Source organism: Plodia interpunctella, chromosome 17, assembly GCF_027563975.2.
Source record: "Plodia interpunctella isolate USDA-ARS_2022_Savannah chromosome 17, ilPloInte3.2, whole genome shotgun sequence".
Lineage (NCBI taxonomy): Eukaryota > Metazoa > Arthropoda > Insecta > Lepidoptera > Pyralidae > Plodia > Plodia interpunctella.
The window spans coordinates 3,770,227-3,783,819 of record NC_071310.1 but is presented as its reverse complement, the minus strand read 5'-3'; the positions used below and the strand labels follow the sequence as shown (position 1 = coordinate 3,783,819).

General features: G+C 33.5%; 2 protein-coding genes across 3 annotated transcripts in view; both read left to right on the top strand.

Annotated features, from left to right (window-relative positions):
• The window catches only part of Brf (Brf RNA polymerase III subunit), a 33,698-nt gene extending 30,257 nt beyond the window's left edge, over positions 1 to 3,441 (top strand). The window contains exon 11 of the mRNA XM_053758135.2: positions 165 to 3,441. Within this exon, the coding sequence (XP_053614110.1) occupies positions 165 to 292 (128 nt within the window). The 3' untranslated portion in view covers positions 293 to 3,441. The remainder of the gene's footprint in view (positions 1 to 164) is intronic.
• Positions 3,442 to 5,444: 2,003 nt separating this feature from the next.
• Positions 5,445 to 13,593, top strand: part of Pli (Pellino) — a 62,782-nt gene continuing 54,633 nt past the window's right edge. Inside the window, exon 1 of one of the 2 annotated variants that reach the window (XM_053758048.2) lies at positions 5,445 to 5,675. In XM_053758048.2, the coding sequence (XP_053614023.1) occupies positions 5,482 to 5,675 (194 nt within the window). In that variant the 5' untranslated portion in view covers positions 5,445 to 5,481. Of the gene's footprint in view, positions 5,676 to 7,930; positions 8,330 to 13,593 lie in introns of those variants that run through there. The other variant, XM_053758050.1, reaches the window with a different exon arrangement.

Sequence of the window (13,593 nt, the reverse complement as noted above, 5' to 3'; positions counted from 1 at the left end):
ATATTTTAGTCAAATCTTGTTTATGATCTTTCACACAGAACTCATAACGACTGCCGTTGAAATGTCAGCTACATTAAACGGGCAATAATATATATAGTCCTAATGTACTTTAATCTGAACAAAAACATAGTAATTGGCGTAATTAATAAAACTGATTTCTACAGAAACAGCAGAAGATTACGACGAAGACGTGGAAGTGGAACCAACAGACACTGGATACGAGTCCTTGGCGGCCATGTTGCAGAACGGAGCGGGAGATGATGACGATTATTATGGCTATGAGGAATACTGATCAAATATCATTTTAGTGAGACCCAATCGCTCCATCGTCCTCCGTTGCGACAACACAGCGCGTTGCCGCTCCGATGAGCTCCGTTATTTTACATTAGTTTTAAACAATTTCTGTGTTGTTCTACATTGATCTGTCGATGGATGTCAACGCAATGGAGGACGATGGCGCAATGGAGCCGAGTCTTAACATGTTGATTTAGACTTTTCAGTTGTGAGAAAAAATAAATAAGATGTATAGAAGAATATATACGCGAGGGAAACTTAGCTACACGACATAAAACTTATACGCCTACCCGGCACGGCAGATCAGTAAAGGTTCTCTTTATAAAGATAAAGACACACCATGAGGGACAAAAGATTAGACTCCCCATGTCCTCTCTCATGTATTCTAATACGCGTTTTTCATGCATGAACAAAATGTATATAATTTTAATTTTAAAATGTGTATAGTTTTAATTAGATTGATTATTGTGTCTTTATTTTTCTCAGTCGAAGATTTTATTGTGTTTACTTTTCGTAGCCGGACGCAGCCAATCATAATGTGGACGTGATGTTATAATCACAATGTGACTGGTTGCCGTCCAGCTGCAAAACGTCGAGTTTTGACTGGAAATTATATACTACACATACGATATGTATAAATTCTGTGACCCTTTTTTTGGGGTATGGGTTAACTGGTCCCCTACATTGAAAAACTAACTTCCAGTGTCATAGATTTCAATAACTCCTCTAATTTTATGTCGCTAAAAACACTTCAGATATATCTGAGGCGATGATCTCATTTTTGGCAGCATTTAGGGAAAATTCTGCCATGTAGTGAAAACTAGTTTCCTCTTCTTCCTCACAGCTGGTAAGATCTTCTCTTTGCCTTATCACTATCAGAGGCCTGTTTAGATAGTCACATAAAATCTTAAGAAAAAAGTGGTAATACGATTATGTGATACTATGTAAATCTAGATGATGCTCGGTAAATACATGTATTGAATATGTTTACCTGTAATTCATAAAAAAGTTAAGGAATATGTTTGTCACCAACACACTTTACATATTTGACATTGACAGTTCGAGACTTTTTTTAACTTTTTCATGAATAAGAGGTTTATTCTTTGAACGGGTATGTATTAGAGAAGATTACAGGAACCTGTGTGTTAGACTGATTTGTTATTTATTTAAGTTATTTTTCACTTTTTTTGTTTCTTTGTATATAAGATAAATGAGGTAAAAAAACAGTAGTAGAAATATAGCATGTAGATGCGTTTTAGTCGATTCTGTGTGTATATTTATGAATTTAGATCGAGTAGTAAAGGTTGTTGATATGAAAGTTTTGAAGTTATACAAAATCCTTGTGTGCTCTGTATGCTTGGAAATTGATCTTGAGTTAGCGAAAGCTACTTCTTCGTCATAGACTACAAAGTATAACATTTTCGAATAAAATTCCGAAGAAAATATAAATACTAAAATATCTAAAATAAGTAACAAAAGCCCCTCGCTTAAATTAAACGATTATGATGATCATTGTAAAAATACAAGTTGAGAGAAGTTTGGAATAATGACGTGACCCCATGATTGCAAATCGTTCTTTCTCATCTAGATAGGCATAATGCAATTTTCTGCTTTTATTTTCATGTTTTTTTTTTTTATCGTAGCTTTCGAGGGCTCTTGGTCTACAATAATCTGTATTCCACTGTTAGAATTGTTAAAACTTTTATTTGTTATTATTCACTATAATATGATTTATCATTCTTTATATTTTTATATAATCATGAGGGTATATGTATAGTGAAAAATAATGAACAAATGTTATAAGATACATACAAAGCGTTTATTTTTGACATATGCTATTGTTAAAGTTTGAATTGCCTAAGATTAAACAACTATAAATAGGTTATTGTATTAGATCTTTTTATACAAAACATTAGCATTACTTGTAATCTCTTTTGGCAATAAAGAACATTTGTATTGTATTGTATAATCAAGAAACCAGCTATAGATAGTTTAGTTATCATAGTTTGCGAGATCGCGTCGAAACAAGTTGCTTAGTAATGAATCAACACTTAAATTATGTCCAATTAGGCAATGATAAACGTTCTACGAATGAAATTAGATTATTTAGACATTGTAGATAATTAAAAAATTATTTGTGTATGGTAGTTCGGCGTTTTATACTATATAGGTGTAGGAGGGTAGTAGAGCTATATATGTATATTCTGTGAGGATTACACCAAAAATACTGGGAAGTGGCCTAACACATTTTAAAGATGAATTCCTATATACTTATCATACGACAGAAAATGTATATAAAATCAACTGTTGCTAAAGTTTCACTATATATTATGGATCAAATATATATTATGGAAATTCAAACTCATATAAGAAGACAGATTTGAATTAGATTATTTTTAACTTCATTGAGAAGCGAAAATGAGTACATAATATACTTTTGTAAAAATGTAATTAGTCTTGATATTAAAAGGCAAATTGTTTAAACTATATCTAACCTATATCACATTGTTTAATACTATTATCTACTGGATAGTAAGTTCGGCTGTATTGTTGTAAAAACACTTTGTCTTTAAAATATAATTCATAGCATATAACTTTATTACTGTTAGTACATATACAATAAATGAACATCAGGCACAGATGAACCTACCACAGCGGGATCAAGTTTATCTGCACTCGACTTACTAGATATTTTTATGTTCCTTTTGAATCTGCGTTTTATCAAACTAATAACTTATTATCTCGAAAGTTAATCGTTTATTATAATAACGTTAACTTTCGATAAGGCCGCCTTTATTGTTTAATATATAAGGAAGCTATTCTTTTGGCTATGTTTCGATCGGCTTTTCCGTAAAAAATCCAACTGATTACTGTCTTGTTGGCTCGAACTTGCTGATTTAGCAGAAACATGAGTATCTGTTACAGCTAAAATTCGGAATTCGGTTAAACTTAGGTTTAGCCGGCCGGCTGCACCTAACTCTAGCCGGTTAAACCTAGAGGTAGCCGCACTTTGTGGCCGTAATATTTCTACTATGTCCATGAGTTGAGCTATTTACCTAAGTGTAATTAAGTACATAGATACTTAATGTATTTTTATTTTCTTATATTAAATTACCTACCTAAATAAAAAAGTATATGTTTGCTAAGTAATAATCTTTTTTATTTTCAATATTCTACAGCGATAATACATTCGCAAAAGCAAAACATGTTGTTGTGTGTGACCATAGATTTTAAATCACTTTGGTATACTTATTCTAACCACGTTTTTTGCTTCGTTCGTCAGTGTCAAATAATGTACGTGTGTGTGAACGTACATGTATGTACAGTAAAGTGACAAAACATTACTTTTTATGAATAACAGGTAAATCATAGACATAATCATTAGGTCTCATAGTATAGAAAATAAAAATTTTCCGCCAACTAAGATGTACTTTTGCAAAATATGGTAAACAATACAATAAGGATCACCTTGCAAAATATATATAAAGAAACATCTTTATGTCTTTATAATATTGTATAAATTACATCATCTAATCGCGACAATGCACGGAACGACGATCATGTCCGAACACGCATAACAGAAGTGGAGTCATGCTAGGGTTGCCACCTTACTGTAATATATAGAAACGTAATATATTTTTGCCGATAGCCTACTACATATTATATGTAGAAAATTTTTAACTAAAATAATTATATACTAGTTTTGTCTATGTTATTAAATTTATTTAATTAGAATATAGTTGGCGCCACACCTAACTAAAATCTTGTCCGATTTTAAACGTAACTAAGTCTAAAATGGTGAGTGCCAAGATTAACGAATCAAGGATCAATCATCTACATATGAGGGCCTCTATCACTTTACTGTATTTTGAAATATACATACACATATACGCTATTTATTCTCAAAAAAGGTGGCACCCTACACATCACACACACAGTCACAACACAGTTGATATATCGTGTGATAAGTACCTATCGTATTGACGAAATTGGGAGCACATTCTCTATATTGTATTGACATGCTTATCATAGCTAAAGATAGCCGTCAATGCCTCGTAACTTTGTCTGTCTCCCCCTAAAAGATCACCGATCTGTATAAAAATGTAGGTATTGCTTTTGACGTTTTGTTTCATGTAAATGTCACCCATGTGTTAAACATACCTATTTTATTTTTACAAGTCTTAGTAAAACAATCTTACTATGTCTTTTTGTGATTTATAACAATATAAATTAAAGTGACTTTTCAGGAAATGACTTTTGTGGTGAATAAATGTTTTATTAATAAATCTAATATTTAATTTATTTCCAATATGTAAGTATGGTTAAGATTGTTTACATGTGTGTGTAAGAAAAAATATAGTGTTATCACTATATTAATTTGCGCTCCCCAAACAATTTTAAAACCCGAATTGGAGTGTGTTTTCCTCCCTACGTTCTAAGAACGGAACAAAAGTTGATAGTTAAAATAAAATCCACTCGATTAGTGTCTGCCATGCACAGTTGCAGACTTGTCCGTACATGATCGCGAATGCGCAGCGCGGGAAACTTTATTAAGCTATGTTCACAGTACATACCTAATTCACTAAGATTATTTTATTTTTTATATTCATCTACATGACTTTGGAAACTAAAAGTCAAGTTTTAGAATCTAGAGGTAAGTATATTATAATTAATTTTCATTTGCTGAATGTAACTACTAATATGAGTAAAATACATACCTATTTTAAGGTACTAAGTATGTATATATTACTAATTGGTTTACAAATAAAATATATAACAGGCTGTAGATTAGATAGATACTCACAACTTATATACTATATAATACTTATTACGATATCTAGTACTTTACAATTACTTTATGTTTTATTTACCATATTTTTATATTTGTATTTTTGCTAGTGTGACAGAGACCTAAAGATGCTCTGAGATGAGTGGAATGATATTTGGCCATCATTGTTGTGTTTACATATTAGAGTCTTTGTGAACGCCCCTTTAGGCGTTCGTTTGTCCAATGAAAGAGACGCAACATATAAAGCTAAATTCCACACCGTTCGAAAAGGAGTTGTGTTTGGACTTGACGGTCTTCTAGTCAAAATAATATATTCCTTAATGTAAGAAATATTAATATATAAATAAAAAATAATTTATTTAATATACTTAGTTTTTATAGTAACGGTCAGTATTAAAATGGGACTAACGTGTAACACTCAAGCACGTATTTATAAAAAAATCTTAAAAAGTAGATTAATCCCGAAACTAGTGTCTGATTTAAAATTCTATCTTTTTACGGAATTAATGGGTTCTTGCAAGATATATTTTGGCGCCGATGCGCTGAAGCTGAAGACGCTAGTGTCCTCATCATTCACAAGACAAAGCATATGGTGGGTGAGTTACAATTACAACAAATACTTCATGTGTCTTCTTATTAAAAATGCGAAATTGTAGATAGCATGTAGATACCTATTTTCTCAAATTAGGCGTCAATATTATGTACAAGGAAGGAAGACAGGTTGTCAAGCTTTTAATAGCGCCGGCTTTTCTATGCAAAAAAAGTTTTTTCTCTAACTTCACTTTTCATTTTGCGAGATTTTTTTAACGCACATATTTTAAGAAACAACTAAACCCAGTAACATAGTAGTAAAATGTATTTGTTACATTTTGCTGCGGGCGAATCTGCGAGTTATTAGCCAATGTATGTATATATATATATTCTTATTGTCATTGTTTCACAATTTAAATTTAATCACTGCTTCGTTTATTCCCACCAATTTTTTCTTCTTTTTCAAAATTCGCGGTTTTCTCGATCATGACACAGCAAAGCCAATGGAAACTTAGGTTGGTAAGGCTGAACATTAGTGTTGCTATACCTACCATTTCGTATACCCTTCCATATCAATATAGGAGATATTACGCAAAGCTCTCCGCAGATGGCGCTACTGATACAACTGGGGTAAGACTAGCGTTAACAAACATTGCCAATGGAGGCAAAAAGCGGCAATTTTCAATGTTATTGAAAATTACGACTAAAATACCTTCTTCGTAATCGTCGTGCGAGCTTAAACGAAAAAAAGTAGGATTTAGTGCATTCTAAAACACGATACGTTTATTATAGTTATTGAACACTATTGATATCACATTGCACTATTTGTGGGATTGGGATATGTATATTATTTTTGACCACCACTTCTTCAAAATAATCAATTAACCACTGCCTCCCAAAAACTATTCAAATCCAAAAAATAAACACAAAAAAGCGTATGTAGTGTAGTGTGATTTTTAGCTTCAAGTTTAGCAGCTCTTTGTCGCCTTTGAGTAAACTTTGAAGACTTCAGTTTTAGACCATGAGAAAACTGAAGTGCGGTTAACTGGTCCTGAAAATTATAACACCAATTTAGATTATGTTCTGCGTTATTTGGTCAGTTGTGGTGATAAACTAATAAACTTGATTTTGACTGACCTGTATGAAGCTGTTGGGTTGAGCAGTACAATTCGTTCACCGTAGGCGGGTATCGACGAACCGTTTGCTGCGTAGAGGTAGTTGGTCGGAATATGTTGTTTCTTATCCAACTTGCGGGCAGGTAGAACAGATACATTTGCTCCAATATCGATGAGAAAGTTGAGTCCCGTTATACGATCTTTGATGAATAGACGGAAACTTGTTATTTCGTTGACCCCGGATTCTGTCGCAGCCAGAGTCGATGTTAGTTTTCCGAATCTTTTTGAATTCGCAGGGCTTCTGACAGCGGCTAGGATCTTTGCCAAATTTTCGGTGAAAATAGCAAAGTGGATGCTTCTCAGCTGCTCATCTTGACCGCGAGCGAGAACGATAGTCATTATAATGACGTCTGTTATTATATCTTCTTCTGGAATAACTTTGTGGTCCAGATCTTTCCATCTTAAGTGTGGCGATTCAATTGGCTAGTACGTCGATCTTCTTCATTGGGTTGCTGACCACGTCGATGCTTGGCAGGAGCAAACAGATTGGACTTCCTGGGTTTGCTTAGTCATTTTGTCCGCCATGGATGCGAGAACGTCTAATTGAGTTGACAGCACGAACTGATGGAGGTATGTGGCTGAACCACATGATCTTCAAAGTGTTGTCTGGTACGCGCTCCTGGGCTAAATCACGCATTCTGCATAATAATTGTGCAGGTTTTTGGCTACCAAGTTCCATTTCTCCGAGAAGTTTCTGCAGTTGTCTAGACTCTGATTCTTCGTATGTTGATAGCAGTCGTTCTTTAAGTATTCCGTACTTGTTCGTAGCGGGCGGTGACATTGAAGAGAAAAGCAACCTTCTATAATGTCTTCAACGGAAGGTAGTTTTGACGATACTCAAGACGCAACTAGGAAATCTCCAGAGTTAGCTACGTTTTCCTTCAAGAAACGAATTCCTCCTTTTTGGCGTCAAAGGCCGAGATTATGGTTCGCCCAGTACCTGTATCGTCGCATGTATGTATATATGTATGGGAGATGAGGCCAAATATCAGCTCGTCGTTGCTCATTTGGAGTTAGCAGACATAGAACAAGTTTGGGGACATCATATTTTCACCACCAAATTAATATCTTTTAATTATTTGGCAACATTTTGATATTATTGTCAATCCTGATTGTCAAACATGAATCGACGTGAAGTTAGTTTGTTACGATTGCTGCTGAATGAAGTTGACGCTATTCCTTCCACAAACACATTTTTATTTTAGTTTGTGTTTATGCGATTACTGCTAAAACAGTGAAATTAATAAAACGTTGTGCATTGTTATATAAAATTTCTAATTGCGACGAAAGTGAGGTGTGCTTTATAAAGATTTGATATCTTTTCATGTTTCCAAAAGTGAAGTGTATAATCGAGGTTTATGGAATAATGAGGAGCAGTGCGTTTATCGCTTTTTAGCGATGTGTGATTTTAATAAATTAAGTTGACGGTGGCTTGATAAAATTAATGGTGTTTTTTACTTCGTCAGTGTCATTTGTAACGAATAGTTCAAATCATAGGGTCCACGAACGAACAGACGGATTCTACCATGGTCGTAAAACGGTAAGTTTTTTGTAATGAACTTGCTTGTTTTTTGTGTGCATTTTTGACCCAATTCTATTAGTGACTACACTAATATGCAGTCTACTGTCGTTTTATCAACATAACGAATAGAAATAACATTTTTTTTAAAATGATTGTCTTGAAAACGTGTCCTTTGTGTTACCACGTAATTACATGCGTACCCCTAAATGTCACCTTTTGTTTGTTTACATTTTACCATTATTTTCCGTTAAATAACAAACAATTACTAATTTGCTTTTATTAGTCAAATGGCTCCGTTCTTAATTAAGAATATAAATTGGATATTTACTATTGTTGTCATAAATATTGATCAAATGATTTTTTTTTGTTGCTAATTCCTACTTCAAGGTAAATCTTATGTCCCTTACATTTCTGTGTTTCAGTTAATTAAAAAAAATAGATTTACAAAAAATTACAGATTTTTTGTAAATTACTTTATTTAGCTGCTGAATACTGTGATCAATGGCAAGTTTTATAGCAAAGAGTTGATTTGTGTATGTATTTATCCATTAACAGCTTTTTGTATTTCTTGTTTTTTTTTTTTATATTTATGATGTAGTTAATGGTAAGTTATACCTATTTCTACTAGATTTCTATTGTTGAATAGTTACTCAACTGAAGCATCAACTAACATGGCCTAGGCCACATGAACTGAAAGGCTTGAATTTACCCTTGGAACTTTTGGAATAATTTCTCATATGGAATAATTTCTCCTATGGAAGAATTGCTTCGAAACTTTAGATTCCACTTTGTGGAATAATTTCTCCTATGGAAGAATTGCTTCGAAAAGCTGGAAGCTAGGTCTTGATAAATATCTAATTTCAAATATACATAAATAACAATTTCTTTGATTTCTTTTTTCAACTTGAAGTGTCAATGCCACTCTAACAATTATCTCCATAGTTATGTTTTATAACAAAGATATTAAAAATTCTTTATTTGATTTACGATGACATACATTACTTATTGACATCAAAATATTACTAAGTCTAACTTCGACATCCAAAGCGCAGGTGAAGAAGAAGCAGCACAACAAACTTCACAACGGCCTTAACAATATTGAATAATCACTTTCACAAAATTTTTGTACTTTCTATAGTATCATTTTGACTTAGAAATATATTGTGTACATATATAGTCCTATTGGCCAGGATTTTATAATTATGTACCTATTAAATAACTATATATTACTTAATCATCTCATCATCATTTTTCTCTGTCTGTCAGTTCAAGCAAGCTCTGCTATCTGGTAATATTTCATTGGTCATTTCACTCTAGCAATCCAATGATTGCTTCACTCTAGCAATCCATGATTGCTAGAGTGACACTATTGTCTCTGTTATACAACATACAAATGAAGTCTAACTGGAGTCAGGTGTTGACATTGCATCATGACACCATGACTTTTTGTTGTAGATTTTCATTATGACATTCACTTACATTTTTACCTGATTTATTCTTGCAAAAATCTAAATACATAGGTTGCCTTTAAAATATAACTTTAGATAGGTATTTTGAATGATTTTTAACTTTATTTTTTAAAATTGCAATATCATATAAAGTAGTTGCTCAATAGGTATTGGTTTGGTTTATTTTTTATAAGTAACTATACTTGGATGAAATGGTTCCAGTATGAGACGACTGATCACACATCTGGTGCTTGTGCTGGGTTCCCCAAAGACAAATCAATAATGGCACCAATGAACACTTTTTAACATTATAGACATAATACTAACTATTGGAGCTTAAATGCTATAACTATGCCTAACTTGTCACAACTTCAGTTATGATAGGCTGTGGTACTTAATTTAAAATAATAATTTACTATTGCTCATTGCACTCTCAATATTATATATTTTCTGAAACAATACTTAACTTATATGCTGAGAATATTCTCATGAATTAAGTGTATCTAGTTTCATTTCATTTAGGAATACAGCAGTGACTAGTTTGTTTTTCCCGTCATAAAATCAAAGACATATTGATTTGATTATGACTATTGATAAAAAAAAGAGTGTACTTAATGACGCCACCATTGTTTAAATAAATAACATTCCCTAAAAAATGAATCCAGTTTTTACCACCGTTTTAAATTCAAAGAATATAGAATTGACATTTTCAAATTTTCCGCCAGCAATTCGCTTCGCCATTACGTCACGCCCACTCGTGTACGCAAGACAAGGATGCATTTGCTTTCGGCGGATTGTTTGTGGCTATCCAGTTTTATTTTTAGCCTGCATTGTATGTGGAGCAGTGGAGTTTACGCGGAGCCCTCTTTAGGCCCTCGCTCATTAAAGTTTCACTGCGACTTTGTCCCTAGGCGTTCCAGTACAAATTAAAATTACAAACAGATACTAACTTAGGCCTAGCACTGCACAAATATCACGCTAAATAACCTATAATTCTTTTTTTTATAATTTGCCAGCCCATCAAAAAAACAAATCTTGGAAACTTGGCAACATATTTGCAACTTATGGCTCTTCCACACTAACGGCGAGCTCAGACAGATGCCGAAACGAATGCATTGCATACATACATAACAATGTACTGTGTGATTTTTTTACGGGAAGGAAAATTTAGTAATTGTACGTTGAAACTGAAATAAATTAAAAAGTCACGTCTATTAATGTTTTTAATTGCCAAAATTGCTCAATTTATTTGTTTATACTTATCACTTTCCATTACGTCTGTCTGCCTACTATAAAATATAATGTAAGACTTGCCTCTCGCATTAAATGTGGTTCACTATTATCGTAAAAAATTCGCGCAAGCCGCCGGAAGACCCTCGATTTACATTTCCGAGAAGGTTTATTATCTTTTTACCTGCGAAGGTATGTGGGTGCCCGGTGGTGCTTATTCAGCTAGCTAGAGTTTCCAAGCTGAATAAAAAAATACTCGCATTTTTCCTTGTTTTCGTTAGGTACATCTACCAGATTTCTTTTCAATTTTATTATTATATTTATTTATGAAAATGTCGTCACTACACCTTGAGTCAACTGTTTTAAGAATAGATGAGATAAAATCTCCAAAAAAAAATCAGAATTCACGGCCATCACGGCAATTCATTCGACACACAATTGCTATCGTCTTCTATGCATGAGTCAGATTGGTATACAATTACACATTCGAACCTAAGACCTTTCGGTTCTTACCGGGACATATCACTGATAGGTACAGTCAATACGAAAGTTAGTATTCTACCCAGCTACCACATTAAATAAAGACCACTGTATAGTACTATAAAGTTTAATTTACTCGCATACACAACGCCTAAATGCTCCACTGGAAAGAGCTAAATAAAACTTCAGGCGTAACTACATATATTTTTTAAAATATGCGGAATTAGTCCATGAAGACTGGTCATGATTACGATCAGATTATTGCTGAAGCAATCTAAGATCTCGGTCATATTTTACGAAGATCGCGATCACGGAATATTTATTTAGTGTCGCGTGTGGTAACTAAACCGCACACGGAATTATATCGCTTTGTATTCTTGCGGTTTTACGACCGATATAAAACGGCGCTACTACGCACTGATAAATAGAGGCCTACGTACAGTCGCAGACAGCATCGCAAGTTAACCGCCACGCATCTTTACGCAGTAATTGAGCCGAGTTTGCAATGAATATTCGAAAGTATATGAAAAATATTAATTTATGACTTAACCATCGATATGACTTTACCTATAACTTCGACTTATGACTACCATTGACGAAAAGACTGGTTTACTTAGCACGCTAAGAGCCATGCTCTCTTTTGCTGAGGTTGAGACACACTGTCGACTATTAAATCTTTCAAGCTTCATTTGTTAATGTCATAGCTAGTTCTGGTCATGTGAAAATTATTTGTTTCTAACAAATCAAACATAGCTACTTAATATGGTATGTATGTGCTTTCAGTCGATCTCACTAAAATTGACTAAACGACGACTAAACACAAAACGAGGTAGAAAATGTTAAGTAGCTGCTATTCCTTCGCCGCTTATTGTATCGCATTTTATGCCGGGTATACAATAACGCCGAACTCAGGGACCGACGCCGCCGACGCAAATGACACATTACAGAGCGTAGTTTGTATGCTTGTTTACCTCAAGTAAAAAAACCAGCAATGTCGAAACCTCTGAAGTTCGGCGAACTGTTTCCCGATAGTGTAAATCCGCCATTATATTTGAATAGTGCTAACATCCGCCGCCACCTGCTTACCACCTGCGGGACAGATGTTCCAGCCATTTAGAAAGCCCTTTTGGGAAATGTTTTTGCTGCCTTAGAAATGGCGACCTTTCGAAGAAATACGAAGCTAATGTAGGCAAGGTGTTGAGTCTCATAAAAATAGTATTATTGCTAAATAGTTCTTATAACGTGTTTGTTTTTAAAAGCTTTTATTTAACTTGCAATGTATGTATGTATATATGTTTGTTCGGGTGGAAACTTGTTACTCAATTTTGAAGCAGATATCTTCAACCGATTGAGCTGAAATTTTGTATACACGTTTAGTTATGACAATACACGATAAGCTGTGTAACATCATTCGAAATCCAATATGGCGGACCATCCAATATGACGGAATAGTTATTTTTAATGCATTTTTACAATATGGGTATTAAATGAAAGGGCTTGTTGAGAGTAACTCGAAAAATAATGTGACGTCATTCTAAATCCAATATGGCGGAACATTCAAGATTGCAGAATAGTTATTTTTTATACACTTCTATAAGGGTATCAAATGAAAGGTCTTGTTGAGAGTAAGTCGAAAAATAATGTGATGTCATTTTATTTAAATATAGATTTAGAAACCTAGTCAGCGATAACTAAAACTTAAAAAATAAATTAAAAGAAAAAAACTTTTTTAAGAAAAGCTTTTATTTAAATGCTCCAAAAAGAAAATAAAATTTTCCTTTAAAATTTTAACTATCAACTTATAACCTCATTCTGCATAAGTATGTTACTCAATTAAATAGGTATTAGTTTATTTACACAAGTAAACCTCGCGACAAGCTTTTATGATCATATAAATCTTATTGTCTTATGCTTAAGTCGCGCATAAGCTCGACTTATGTATAAGTCATCAAAATAACGGATCAATCGATTGAACGCCCCCTTTCAGATACCTAATAAAATTAAGCACGCGCCGGCCATATATTAGGCTTGGTGTTATGGTTAGGGGGCATTAAAAATAGATAGAGAACAGAAGGTGAACATGAATGTCAGCGATATCTTGATTGCCTATAGATATCTATTTTT